At 44.1% G+C, this 15,022-nt stretch overlaps 1 protein-coding gene across 30 annotated transcripts in view; it reads right to left on the bottom strand.

The window, feature by feature from the left end:
• SRCIN1 (SRC kinase signaling inhibitor 1) overlaps positions 1–15,022 on the bottom strand; it is a 330,260-nt gene that overhangs the window by 17,694 nt on the left and 297,544 nt on the right. For 19 of the 30 annotated variants that reach the window (XM_083708601.1, XM_083708616.1, XM_083708612.1 and 16 more), the window contains 5 exons: positions 14,297–14,555; positions 13,780–13,934; positions 12,695–12,847; positions 8,859–8,966; positions 5,003–6,247 (listed from right to left, as the gene is read on the bottom strand). In XM_083708601.1, the coding sequence (XP_083564727.1) occupies positions 5,003–6,247; positions 8,859–8,966; positions 12,695–12,847; positions 13,780–13,934; positions 14,297–14,555 (1,920 nt within the window). Of the gene's footprint in view, positions 1–2,751; positions 3,053–3,190; positions 6,248–8,858; positions 8,967–12,694; positions 12,848–13,779; positions 13,935–14,296; positions 14,556–15,022 lie in introns of those variants that run through there. The other 11 variants (XM_083708609.1, XM_083708604.1, XM_083708607.1 and 8 more) reach the window with 3 other exon arrangements.

The raw sequence follows: 15,022 nt of genomic DNA, 5'->3' as shown, positions 1-15,022 counted from the left end.
TATAGACCTACAAAATTACAGAACAACAGTCTTACACTATCACAATCAAATCACAATAGAAATTGGGGGTTAATTACCCATTTGATCTTCTTGCCCCCCTTTTCTTTGCTAGCCTGGAAATTCATTAGAGGTTCAGGGAGCAGAAAGCACTGGATGAAGGGTTAGAGAAGGGTCTAAACCAGAGAGCTGAATAGCCAAAAGTAAAGGAAGAATGGGAAAGGGTTTTATTTTTAGCATACTGATTTCTCCACACATTTGGCCTGACCCAGCACATGCAATCCATATAGGGTAGTTGGTCCCAACCCACAGACCAGCCGTGCTTAATAATAAAATCAGTTAACCACACCTCACCCCCACGTTAGAGGCCTGAACCAACTAGTTCTAAATATATACCAAAAACCATTTAAGCAGCAATAGAGTCCATGACGAACAATTTAAAGCAATACCAAAGCAATACCAATATCAGACAAAGCTTTAGTAAAGGATTCCAAGTTCAAGTCTGGAAGCAAGTGGAATGGCTTTCCCTCATCCTCCCCCAAATCCTGAAATTAGCTAACTTGGAAGCTCAATGCCAACTCAAGATATGCTGCTTGAAGGAGAGCCCAGGTGAGCCCTCTTCAGTTATGTACATCATTTTGAAAAGTGTTGCTGCACCATTCAGACACAGGGATGCAAGAAGGCATTGTTTTTAATTCCACCCTGCAAAAGTCGCAAGCAACAGTGTTTCTGTTCCACTGCCTTTCATCTTCCATAGCAAATTATGCTATTCACCTTGCTGTCTGCTGCAGTGATATTATGTAGCTTGCATACTTTAATTGTATAAATTATGTTGCCATTACGTTATTCTACCCCATGCATTTCAATGCAAAATAAACACAATGTAAAGCGGGCGGGACAGGGCTATGATTAATTACATATCATTTGCAGACTGAAAGCAACAACAACAACAGCAAATACTGATCGTATTTGCCAGATTGATTTTCATTCTGGACAGGGGGTGAACAAGCGAACATTGACCATTTCTGCTCCTGTTTTGCTGGGATGCACTGACATCCCGAATGAGACATGGGTTCCTGCCTTCATCAGTACCACCACATGTCCTGGGAAGAAAGACAGGGCCAGCCCTGCATAATGGGTAATACAAACAAGGGCACCCCCCAACTATTTTGGGATTTTGCGGAAGCAATTCATTCACATATCTGAGCTTTAGGCTTGCAAAGTGGATTAAAGCACTCTGTTGCCCTAGCACAACTAATCCGCTTAAAAAAAGAACAAGAAAACAGACTTTTTTGCAGGTTAGAAAGTGATGGAGAAACGCATTGAGAAGTGTGGGATGAATGAATGGTTAACAGGAAAATGTGTAAGCATCCCACTAAGTGAATCAGGATGAATGCAGGATGAACGCTGGTTGTCGTATAACCACCCGACAAACAAAGCAGAAGTAATGTGCAATAAAGTCTGGCTGTACGAGCCCCTCTATATGTCCTTTTTATTGTACATTCATGATGATTTGTGCTCATTATGGCATCAGGACAGTTACACGTGGTCCCACCTTCAATACTGTTTGCACCTGCAAAAGTTTGAGGGCAGTTACCTGGCAGCAGACTTTTGTACATCCAGTAGCGCAAAGCCCTGTTAAAACATGCAAATTTTACAGCCACTCTGGGCGGCTTCCAACAAAACGCTAAAATACAATAACCTATTAAACAGTAAAAGCTTCTCTAAACAGGGCTGCCTTTAGATGTCTTCTAAAAGTTTGGTAGTTATTTTTCTCCTTGACATCTGGTGGGAGGACGTTCCACAGGGCGGGTGCCACTACCAAGAAGGCCCTCTGCCTGGTTCCCTGAAACTTGGCTTCTCGCGGTGAGGGAACTGCGTGAGGGAACTGCCAGAAGTCCCTCAGCGCTGGACCTCAGTGTCCGGGTAGAACGATGGAGGTGGAGATGCTCGTTCAGGTATACTATTCAGCTATTCAGAAATATCCGGAGGAATGCGGGTTGACCATCCCTGTTCTAAAGGCAATGATTTGAAAGTATTCTGGGCATGATATAGTCAAATTTAGTCACTAATACTGGAAGGAGAGACCTAAGCATCACACAGGCTGTCTCTCCCATTGCATTAACTGGATTAGAAGCGTTTAACTTCAGCTGGTTTGTGCTCTGGATTTGTGATTATTAGTCCCAAGGCTCTTGGTTATCTTGAATTTTAATTGTTCACAAGTACCAATCGATCTTCATTATTACAATCATGGACCTGCCACTAAATTACAATCAAAGAAACGCAAAATTACAGTTTCCAGGCCAGTGAAAGACTGGAATTAACAGCACGGCAAAGGGCTAGGATATGTGAGTGCATTGATGCACATTTGTACTTAACACTAGAGTGAATTGTTGAAGGCTATTTGGTTAGTAAGGCACTTTAATCATCCGGTTCCTAGTAGTACATGCTGATGCACAGAATCTTGCCGCTTTGATGGCGATCTCCATGATTCTTAATCCAACCCCTAATTAGATTTCAAACAAATACATTCTGCTGAAAGCAGAGGATGTTCTATGCAAGCCTACTTCTTTTTTGTTATATTGAGAGATATATTCCGATGTCTTACGCTTGTCCTCTTTGCATCTGTTCTTGACTCACTCTTGCTGTGCACATCATCTCATCAGGTCCTTGCTGCCATCATCTCTTTACCAATATTTGTCTGCTTCTTCCCTCTTGCATTCATATGCTTCTTCTCATATTGTTCCCCTCTGCTTTTCTTCTTCTGAACTGTCTTTAATTCCTTGTTCTCTCTTCTTTTTCCTTGTTTCACCACTCAAGCCACTTATCTCTGTCTCTGGCATTTAGGTCACCTTTTCCTTTTCCTTCCTCTTACTGCTGGAATTCTTCACTTCTTTAATAACATACATTGTGTTGCTAAGCTTTCATGAGACCTTTCCCTCCTGAATTTTGGTAATTGTCTTTACATCTGGCAATTGGTTAAAGGGCCCATCTACATTACATGGCACTTGTCAAAGTATCTATATCTTTTTCGATTAATTTCTTTTCCCTCCCCCTATTCCTTCTACAGATAGGTAGCCGTGTTGGTCTGCCATAGTCAAAACAAAAAAAAATCCTTCCAGTAGCACCTTAAAGACCAACTAAGTCAGTTCTTGGTATGAGCTTTCGTGTGCATGCACACTTCTTCAGATACCTATTCCTTCTGTAACTTGTGTTAACAGATGGTGAATAATTGGCCGAGTATTTTCTTTTTAAGAATGTACATCACCTGGCACAACAATAGACTATCATGATTATTTAGCCAGCTCAATCCCGAAGATCCTGAGCAGACTTTTTGTTCAATCAAATATTTCCTCTCTTTTTTCAGTTATCACCTCTTGGCCTTCTGCTACTCTAATCCCCATGCCTGGATCAATACATTCTTCCTCTGGTCATCTAGGCATACCCCTAGCCTCCTACAAACTCCTTCTCAAAACTTTCCCCCTCTAAACAGTTCGGATGTTCATGAGTAGTCCATGATGTCATAGCATGTCAACTAATAGCAGAAGAGAGGACAGTCACAAGGCCTATCAGCTGCCCAGCTGTTTTCAAAACATAATTGCTGCTGTATAAAATCCTAAATAATTTGGGACTGGGATATCTAGCAGATTGTCTTCCCATTATATCCCTGGTAGATCTTCCAAGGAAGCATTGCTGTTCATACCAGAACTGCCCAAATGTCATCTTATGCAGATTTTGCTTCTTTTTAAGCTTCATATGGCCATCTTTTACTCATTGCCTGGGCAACATCATTCTCCTGGAAAAATTTGAGGCTAGAAGAGACTGAGGTTAAACTCCTACGAGTTCTGGTTTTGAAACAGCTGCTAAGTTTTGGGAGGCGGTTGCCAAATTAACAACCTCGATGCTCATTTACCCATTATGGCAGTGCAAAAGAAACTTAACAAGGGTGTGAATTATCACCACTAAAGTCCATTTTAAGGGCATTGCTCCAGGGCCTCATGGTTAACCATAAGTCACTAAAAGGAATCTAACCAGAGGCCCCATCTGTACTGTACCTTTAAAGCAGTATCATGCCACTTTCAAAAGTAATCACTCCCCCCAAAGCATGCTGGGTACTGCAGTTTGTGAAACGAGAGAGAGAGAGAGAGAGACAGTGTGGCATAATGGCTAGAGTGTTGGACCTGGGAGCACACGGTTAGAATTCCGACTCAGCCATGAAGCTCACTGGGTGACCTTGGTCCAGTCGCCACTTCTCAGTCTAAACTGTTTCACAGGGTTGTTCTGAAGATAAAATGGGGAGGAGGAGAACCATGTACACCACCTCGAGATCCTTGGAAGATAAAGGTGGTATATAAGTGCAATGAATAAATAAATAAATAAACAATAAATAAATAGTGCTCAGAGTTGTTAGGAGACCCTTATTCCCCTCACAGAGCTACGATTTCCTGAGTTCCATGGGAAGAGAGGTTGATTGTTGAACCACTACTGGAAACCCCTTTACCAAAAAAAAAGTCACTTTCCCCCCAAGGTTTCTTGGCTGGGAAGCAGCAATGACAGTTCAACAACCAGGCTTTGTGCGGCTAGTTTGCATTTGTGGTTCACATAGCTCAAAGACAAATGCAAACAGGGTGCTGCACTTTCATTCCTGTTAAGAGACAGCCTTCCCTACATTTCAGAGACAGATTCGGTGCCAGTGTTGAGGAAAAAGAATAAACTAGCATGAACAGAATGAAGAAAGTAACAGTGAATAATCAGACTAAGACATGCCATTACCATAGCCAGAAAGAAAGAGTAGCTCAAGCAAGTGGCAGGCATCTCATTTGGCTTCCTAGAGAGACTGGACTTGAAATTCCACTTAAATCTACAATTTTGCAGAGACCTAAGATGGTTCACACCTTGTCTCTTAAGAGCAGGTCAAATCTTGAGAGGACAGACAGGAGAGAAGACTTTCAGGGAGGAATCTAGAGGTACAGCAGAACAAGAGGAATGTTTAAAACAAGTGAACCTGCGGGTCGTCGTTCAACAGGAACCGAGGTTTGGGCAGCAGAGGAGGTTTAGCGCTGGTTGGAGAAGTCTTGGGTGTGCTGTTGCTTGCCTCATACTGTTTTAAATCATGGCAGTCAGGCTGCACAACCACTGATCCAGCATGGCTGCATTTGGGCACATGCGTGCCCACCTTCCATTCTCCGTTTCTGACATTTTCTGAGCCCAGAGGCCCAATGTGATTTTGAGCAAATATAAGCTCAGTAGATGTCTGGCAGCTAATTTCACTGAAAGTCATTTCGAGTTCTCTGATGGTCTCTTCCAGGTTGTCCAGCCTTTGGTAAGTGTCTTTGCAAATCTCTCGGCTTCTTATGGTTATGTCATCAAGAGAAGTGCTTTCCTTTGGCTTGTCTTCTAAACCTGTGTCTATCTCGTCCTTGTCTGTGCTGCCACCAACAGGAGCCAGGGATGCTGCGTCAAACCCAATGACTTCTCTATTCCCAGGGGATTCTGGATGCTGCAAGGGAAAATACATTTCTGAAGCATCCGTCAGACGACCTCTCTGCATTGGTACAATAGCAACATCAGGGCCTTTCAAGACTATTGGAACATCTTCTGTGTTCTGATCGGCTTCTTCGTTTTTTGATTCTGCAGTGTTGCTTCTCTTATCCAACCCTATGAACACGTCACCTCCTTCTGTTGGTGAAGAAAATGTCTTATAGTCAAGTGTGACAACAGGTGCTTCGTTTTCTTTTGAATGGGCCCCAATCCCTTGGACAGTTGTCTGTAGACTACTTGCTTGCTTGCCACAAACTTTCACAAATATAGCATCTTCTCCTCCAAGTTGAACAATTTCATCTTCCAATGAAGTTTTTGTTTTTTCAAATGCTACCAAGCCTCCTTCTCCCCTATGATCAGTGTCACAAATAAGACCAGCTCCTGGCAGATATCTACGAGACTTCACTTTAGCTGGCAGAGAATGAGTGCATGTTGAGGCCTTATTGGACAGGCCTCCTTTCAGCTTCTTTTCATCCTTTTTCAGCTTTCCCAACAAGACCTCTGGGCTTTCCCTCGTTTCCACCATAGTCCGTCCAATGACTCCTGTCTGTCCTCTGATGCATTGGTGATCACGGGTCCGAGGGTTGCATATCCCCTTATCAGCTTCTGGCTGAGATTCAGGAAATGTCAAGCTGGACACCCACTCAGAAATGGCAATATGAGGGAGGTGGGAATTGTAACCAGATGGAGGTTTTGAGAGTCCTGACTCCTAAGGGAAAATTCAGACAAGAATTATTAAGGCGGGAGAGTTTGCTGGATGAAAAAAAGCTAACAACCGTCTTCTCGGCTCAATACTCGAATGAGTTCTTAATAGTGGACCTAGATCAACCTGTTTGGTCATCTGGGCTACTCTCTTGTTTTGCAGTGCAATTCCCATCACCCCTGAACACTAGACATGCTGGCAAAGGCTGATGGGAGTTGCAGTCCAAGACATCTGGAGGGCAGCACATTGGAGAAACCTGGTCCACCACAAGAACTAGTCTGAACATCACAGACATTTCAGGCACCAATGTGGAGTTATTTCCTCTACAAGATCTGTTGAAGTCGGACCCAAATGAAGGATATTTGGCAAAACACCATTCCAAAATTTGATACCTGTGGATGACAGCCCAAATCTTGATGTCTACCAAACAAGAAAACCCTGTCAGTCACCTCAAGGTATAGTTTATAGGCAAAGCCAAATGGCTAATTTACAATGCAACATCATTCCAGATTAACTGTGATTGCTTCCCCCAAATAGTCCTGGAAACTGTAGTTTATAGATGAAAGAAAGAAAGAAAGAAAGAAAGAAAGAAAGAAAGAAAGAAAGAAAGAAAGAAAGAAAGAAAGAAAGATATAGATAGAAATATCTGTTGCGGATCTCTATTTTCTCTTGCAAAATTATGATTCCTAGGAAGCTGGTAGTACGATGTAGTTACCAGATGTCCCCGTTTTCCAGGGACAGTCCCCGGATTTGCAAATCAGTCCCCTGACAAAATCCAGCTCTTTAGTAGGAAGTTGAAAAGTGTCCCCAGATTAATTGAAAAAAATCTGGTAACCTTAAGTAGTAGGTGTGCCCACAGAAATGAAATAAAGTCAGAAGCGATGAAGAAGCCAAGTATCCTAACCCCTTGCACATGAAGCAAATCTAACTCCCCACAAGCACTTTTGCCCACAGAATCCAACCCACAGCTTACCACAAGCAGAAAGCAGGCACATACCCCAGGAAAGCTATCCGTAGAGCAGAGGGCTCAAGCACAACAGTCACGCTACAAACAGTGAGAGGCAAGATAAATAAAAATCTCCTAGGATAAATAAAAATATCCTAGGACAACGGCCAATGTGAACTGCAGGTACATGTCCTCCCCCATGGGATCCTACAGCATGAGCCACACCCATCTGTCAGTCCATGTCAATGTACCATATTTTTCGCTCTATAAGACGCACTAGACGATAAGACGCACCTAGTTTTTGGAGGAGGAAAACAAGAAAAAAAAAATATTCTGAATCTCAGAAGCCAGAACAACAAGAGGGATCGCTGGGCAGTGAAAGCAGCAATCTCTCTTGCTGTTCTGGCTTCCGGGATAGCTGTGCAGCCTGCATTCGCTCCATAAGACGCACACACATTTCCCCTTACTTTTTAGGAGGGAAAAGTGAGCCTTATAGAGCAAAAAATACGATAATTTTATCAGCTGCCACTTCAGCTCACTTAACATTTGGTCTCTACTTATTGCAGCTCCTGAAGGTGCCTGAGGTGGAGGGGAGGGAACCACAAGATCCTGTGCTAGAGGAGGGTGTGGCATAAGAAGAGCCAATGGCCCATCTAGTCCAGCATCTTGTTCATACAGGGGCCAACCAGATGCCTGTGGGAAACCCAAAAGCAGGATTCATGCGCAACAGCACTCTCTCCTCCTGTGGTTTCCAGCGACAGGCATTCAGAGGCATCGCTGCCTCCAGTTTCCTAACCTCCCTGGAGCACCGCTGAGACAGTTTGAGAGAAATCAGCAAATTCTCAATGGTATCCCACTCTCTACTCCAGCGGTTCTCAACCTGTGGATCCCCAGATGTTGTTGGACTACAACTCCCTGAGCTCCAGCCTCGCTAGCTAGGGGTGATGGGAGTTGTAGTTCAACAACATCTGGGGACCACAGGTTGAGAAAGGCTGCTCTACACTGAACCAAATCTCCAGAACTCTTCCAGATATTGCATACTAACAGTAATAAAAAACTTTTTCCGATTTTGTAGGATATGACTCAAGCCACAGATAACACCAGAACGGAAGCACTGTAGTTGGGGGAGATAAGAATGTGGCATTCTCCGCCCCCCCTCACCCCCCCAGATCCATGCACTTGGAAACGAGCAGTGAGAACAAGCACCCAGGCTCCGCCCAAATGGCATGGCATGCATTGCAGTCAGGAAATCCCTTTGTCTGGAAGTGCAGGCGGAATAATAGCGCAAGCAGAAAAAGTGAGTTACCCCCAACTAAACAGTGATCGACACTCCCGGTTCCGCCCCAGTCCAAACTTTCCCAGCATTCTTTGGGGGGAGGCCCAGCAAATCATACACCTGTCCCTTCGAAAGAGTCACACAGGGTTAGTGCCGGTTGGATCCCGTGTTGTGTCAGGACAACGCACACTACTTGTGTCAGGTGGGTGATGTGGGAAAGAGCCGTTAGTTGGTTAATGTACGGAGAGGTAGAGAGAGAGAAAGAGACAGAAGAGTTAACAAAGGGCTGCAGAAAAGGAAGAGGAATCCTGTTAGAGGTGCTACGGCAGGTAGCCGGTCAGAGGGAAGGAAGAGAAGAAGGGGGTTGTGATCCGTCCGAGCAACGGCTGTGTTACCTTCCATCCTTCGGCTGCTATGGTGGCCCCATTGGGCCACATGTCTGCGGCAGGGGCGAGCTGGTCGCAATGGAACTTAGGAATAAATGAAGAGCTTCTCTGAAATACCTGAGGAAGTCAGAACATGGAAGGTGGTTGTTTTGGGTTTGGTTTTTTGGAGGGGCTGTATACAGACAGAAAACAAAATAGTGTGGGTTGCTAATTCCGGCTCAAGGAGGATAGCCACGAGCTTATGGGGTGGCGTGGAACTGACAGCCAGGAAACTGACCACAGGGCTTGGCCATACCCTCGGTTTCAGAAAGGATCTGCAGGCAGATAGTTTGCTAAAAGCTGAAATCACGAGATGTACCGTTATGAGAACACCCACTTTCAGCTGTGTAACACACAGTATACTGTGCTACAGAATGACAATGACACACAGAAATAGGAATACAGTACACCCCTTTCATGTCCTCAATGTTGCTGGACAGGAAACCTTGAAATTCACTTGTAGGTGAAAACTACACTTGCTTGTTTGTTTTTAAAATACCAACCATAAACCTTTCTTAAATTTAAGCGCACATTCACCCAATTGGCCCAATTGTACTGACTAGTGATAAAAAAGACATTGCAGTGATGTTTCGGGGGGTGTGGAGACAAAGGAAGAAAGTTGATCTCAGGGTCCTTCTTGGCACCCACAAATCTACTGCCATTTTTGCTTCCAGATCTTCAGTAATTCTAAATTCTAACAAGCTTTGCTAAGGTGAAGGAGAATTGCATTTCTATATCACACCAAGCTCCATCACTTGATGCTACATATTACACTTAGCTCTGCTTAAAAAAAATATCAAAATGAAATTGTATAAGGCTTTCAGTCTCAAGTCTGTAAGTCCCCCTTTGGAGGTCTTGGCTGTTACCATAAAGATGGTTCAGAGAATATGTTAAAATCATAATACTGTACTCAGAATTGAGTTGGATAGTGTAGTTCTCAGCATGCCCACCAGGAGGCAACATTTCCCCATAAACTGCTTCTAAACTCAGGGACCATTCCAAGTTGATTACTATACTAACTACATTGCCAGCATTTTACAGTAGTAACGAACAACCTGGTGAATTTCTGATATCTGCAGGTTCTGGGTTAATTTTCATTTCCTTTGCAGTCCAAGTGACATTTTTTAAGAGCTGAAAAATTCATTTGACAAAAGCTGGGTCTGGCTAACCCATGGCTAACAGCACGCTTACATTCTTAACAGTTTCGTAACACCCTTTCTCTAAAAATGCAAATCCACTGGAAGAGGAGAGCTTAAGAGTGGAGATGCGTTAAATGAGGGTTCTATCATCTGAATGTATCCCCATTTCTCCACTCCAAACCCACCGGTGTTTCCCTCCACATGGTTCAAAGAGCAACCATATAGAACAGCATTTCCCACACTTGGGTCTCCAGCTGGTTTTGGACTACAATTCCCATCATCCCTGACCACTGGTCCTGCTAGCTAGGGGTGATGGGAGTTGTAGTCCAAAAACAGGGGAAACAGGGGAAACAAGACACAGGAGGGTTAAAAATGTGAGCATCAGAAAAACCTACGTGTGGATAGATAGCATTGCTATGATAAAAATGAAACATCACAGGCATTGCTGTGGCATTCCCTTAACTGTACCTCCAATAATTTCACAAGGGATAGAGAAGAACTTAATCCAATTCAATGTCCTGTTTGAACAAATTTACCTGGCTCCAAGAACAAAATATAGATTGCTGTTGTTCTTCCTTCAACCAAAAACTACAATACAGCTTTGACATTTTCAGCTGATGCCCAGGTAACACTGGGAAACACTGAACAATGTAAAATAAATACTCTACCAGCAGCACGGATTTGAGAAAATTAAACCAAATCAGTCCGAAATGTAATGGAAAATATAAAGCCCTAATTAGAACTTGGGATAAATACAGAGAATAATTGACACTATTGACACCGCTTTTATATTGCAAACATTTTCCAAATGGCAAGGGGATTAGGTATCTGAGAACAATGTGGTGTGTTTTTTCAATTTTCTGTGGGGTGTGGGGCTGGGTGGGAGGGAGGGAGGTAGCTGTCATTTATAAAGCCATGAAATGTAAAATGTAGAATCACTTCCTGACACACACACACCCTTATCAGCTTCTGGTTGAAATTCAAATTATTACAAATTAGGAGTCAAATTCAGGCAATACAATGAGAACTAAGTGACACGAAATCTGACAAATTTGAACAGCTGCTAATATGTCACGTTACTTGCAAAAGTGTCTTCTCTGTGGAATTATGTTGGAGACTGAGCCTGAAGATTACAAAGATAAAGACAAATGGGAGAGGGATTTACAGGTGTCAATTTCAAACTCTCTTCGGATTTATATCTGTAGAAAAGGGCCATGTTAACTGTGCATAATTAACCTATATAGATAACTTTTTTATAAATGGTTGTAATGATACCATATTTCATCCAGTAAAAAGAAAATACATGGAAGTACATCTTGTGCTTTTGGGAGGAATGGTTAAGTCAGTGCAGATTTCATGTATATATAGCCATCCCATAAGAAAGCAAGTTTTATATACTGGAGGAATGTTATTAGAAAGATCAAATACATTAACAGGTTACCCCCTCAAAACACACACACAGAAAAACACACCCTCCCCCACTAAAACCTTTAGTAATTATCCTGAGTTATTTGAAACCTTACATCTCAAAAATATGCAGTTCTGCTGTGGGCACAAATGATTTTAATAATGTATTGGGGAAAAGAATGGTGTCTCCCGCAACACAGGAATGGATACAGCAAACAGTGTTAATTCACAAGCTGACCTTTTGCAGACAAGACATTGATGGGAAGGGATGAATCAGATGAGACAATCAGATGAGACAATCCCAGTCAATGGGGACTGTTCGTTCCATAGCAGCCTCATAATGGAGCTAATGAAAATGCCTGACAATAAGTGTTGTCAATAGTGCAATACTTTCATTCATGAGACTTAGTTTTGAACAGGACTGGAGGGAGTTTGCGGCCTTCCAGCCACACCTTCACCATGCTGAGTGGAGCTGATGGGAGTTGAATCTAACAACATCTGAAGGGCCGCAGGTTCCCCCATCCTTGGGGATAGTGTACAACAAGCAGTTAGTCCCTAGTTGTTCAACTCTTACTGGAGGTGTTGAGCACCTGAGGCTCTCCAGAGAACGGACTCCAGCTCTCATCAGCCTCAGCCAGCATGACCAACCGTCAGGGATGATGAGAGGTTCCTCACCTCTTAGTTACAGCAACCAGATGTTTTCTGAGTAGATTTTAGAATGTCCCAGATTTTAAATTTTTTTTGGGGGGGTCCAACATTTGGTTAATGCAGGATTGCAGACTGAGTGTAATGTCTAGAAGCACAAGTCATGCTTAGGGATGCAAACATTTGCTGACAATCAGCCAGAACATAACCTGCAAAGTGAATCTCCGCTTTAGGAGATCCTGCTCTAGCAGGTTTCTCATTGAATTTCTCATAATTCTAGAATCTACAGGCATAGGCAAACTCTGGCCCTCCAGATGTTTGGGACTACAACTCCCATCATCCCTAGCTAACAGAACCAGTGGTCAGGGATCATGTAGTCCCAAACATCTGGAGGGCCAGAGTTTGCCTATGCCTGATCTACTCCCTACAAAAAATTAGGAAGTCCATCTCTTGGCTTCACAGGCCACTAGAGTAGGGCTTTATCAGTCTGGCCACAGTGCAGCCACTGAGTCACCTCAACGACATGGATGGAAACGGTCACACTGGGGCCAAAACTGCTTCTGCAGTTCTGCGGACCATTTGTAAGTGGCTCCTTCTTACATATGCCCTGCCTACCTCAAGCTCTGCAATGATCCGGTCTTCCTCATCATCATCTTTGATGGCAGAGGCAATGATGGGGGGCGTAGAGGCAGGCCTAGCGACCTCTGATACAGTCCTCCTCAGCTTCACCTGCGGCTTCTGGGTCTCCAGCTCTTCTGATTCGGCTTTCTGGAAGAACAAGCAAAGGGAGAGGTGATGAATGGGAAAGAGGAAGGGGGCATGGGACAAATCTAGTTCACTGGGAGTGCTCCCTGTTTTATGGGAGGGATTAATGTTCATACTAGAAATTTAGGTTTGCACAATCGAAGTGGATGAAAGTGCTATTTCAGCCTAAAATAGCATCTTTTTTTAAAAAAAGAGGCTTTTAACAGTTCGGAAACAGATGGAGAAATATATTGAGAAGTGTGCAGTGAATGAATGACTAATGGGAAAATGTGCAAGTAAATCGGGATGAATACAGAATGAATGCTCACTGTCGTATAACCACCCTGCAAACAAATCAGAACTAATGCTCAAAAAAGACCGGATGTACGGGCCCCTCAAGATGTCCTTTTTATTGCACATTCATTATGATTTGTGCTCACAATAACATCAGGATAGTTATATACAATCCACTTTGAAAACTAATGAACGGACTTTCAGTTGTTTGGAAAATGATGAGGAAATGCATTTAAAACTGTATGATGAAGGAATGATTAATAGAAAAAGACTTCTAAGACCCTGATTTTGGGAAAGATGGAGGGCACAAGGAGAAGGGGACGACAGAGGACAATATGGTTGGACAGTGTTTTCGAAGCTACAAACATGAGTTTGACCAAACTGCAGGAGGCAGTGGAAGACAGGAGTGCCTGGCGTGCTCTGGTCCATGGGGTCACGAAGAGTCAGACACGACTAAACGACTAAACAACAATAACAAAACATCCAAATCAGGATGGATGAAGGTTGAATGCTTGTTGTCATAAAACAGCCCCATAAACAAGTCAGGATGAAGACTGGACATAAGTCTAACTTTTGTGTAAACTTTGTGCAAGTAAAGCAGAATTAATGCTGAATGAACGGGTCGTCTGGAGGAGCCCCTGGATATCTCTGGCCTGTCATACCTTCATGAAACTGGATTCCTTTTTGCTGGTGACGATCACCTCTCCTGTACGGGTGGTCGTGAGACCATGGGAGGATGGGAAACTCCGCCGAGGTGGGGGTGGGGGAGGAGACTTGGAGGGCTTCTCAGTCCGATATCTGGGCACCGTCAACTCATCTAGGGAGGTTCACAAAGCTAGCGTTAGGAGCCATGCATTTAATTCACAGCTTTCTCCAGCACACACAATGGTGCACATTGTCTCTCTGCCCAGGTGGATCCGCACATTGGAAGCTGCGGGCAGCTGTCTGGAAGCAGCAATAAAGGACAAGGTCTCAGAGACTTGAGGAACATACATAAACCTCACCCACAAAGGATTAGAGACTGGGGTGACATCCACAACATACGCTGAAATCAGGTTTATATCACTGTTATCTCCCAAAGGATCTTGGAAACTGTAGCTGACCCCCTCATTGCCTTGACTGCTCCTCATCACAGAGCATTGCACTGTCTGTCTCCCCACCGCTCTGCACCTGCCTTACCTGATCCGCGGCGGCCACTGGGGTCCATTTTGGTTGTGGCCTTCTGTGCATGTTGGGGTTTGGAGGGCTTGTGCTCTGGGGTGGAGGCGGCGCTCCCACTGCCACCGCTGCTGGAGGTCTGCTTGTGCTTGGCCGCAAACTCCAAGTCAGGGATGGCTTTCATAAGCTCAGCTTGGGTCTCTTCCAGGAGGCGGTTAATATCCTTAGCGCTGTACTGAGTCAAGGCTGCTCGCTTTTCCTCCCAGTCTCGCTCGGCAGCCTGTAAAGCAGGGCTGGGTCAACTGATACACTCATTACTCTAGACCAGGGTGGCAGACTAGACCATGGGTAGGCCCGGGGGCAGGATCGGCCCAATTGCCTTCTACATCTGGCCCGCAGACGGTCTGGGAATCGGCATGTTTTTACATGAGTGGAATGTGTCCTTTTATTTAAAATGCATCTCTGGGTTATTTGTGGGACATAGGACTTTGTTCATACCCCCCCCCTAAAATATAGTCCAGCCCACCACATGATCTGAGGGACAGTGGACTGGCCCCCTGCTGAAAAAGTTTGCTGGCCCTTGGACTAGACTCTACATAGCAGCTGAGCATTTGATTTCTCAAGTGGGAAGTGCTTAGGCTTGAGCCTTGAACCTTGAGGATGGAAAAACAGGGAGACTACCACTGAGTGAGGAACGCTGCACCTTTTAGAGAGTCAGAAAGGGGTGGAAAATCCGCGTTCCCCTCT

Source organism: Podarcis gaigeae, assembly GCF_964106915.1.
Source record: "Podarcis gaigeae genome assembly, chromosome: 13".
Taxonomy (NCBI): Eukaryota; Metazoa; Chordata; class Lepidosauria; order Squamata; family Lacertidae; genus Podarcis; species Podarcis gaigeae.
This window is presented reverse-complemented; position numbering and strand designations above follow the sequence as displayed.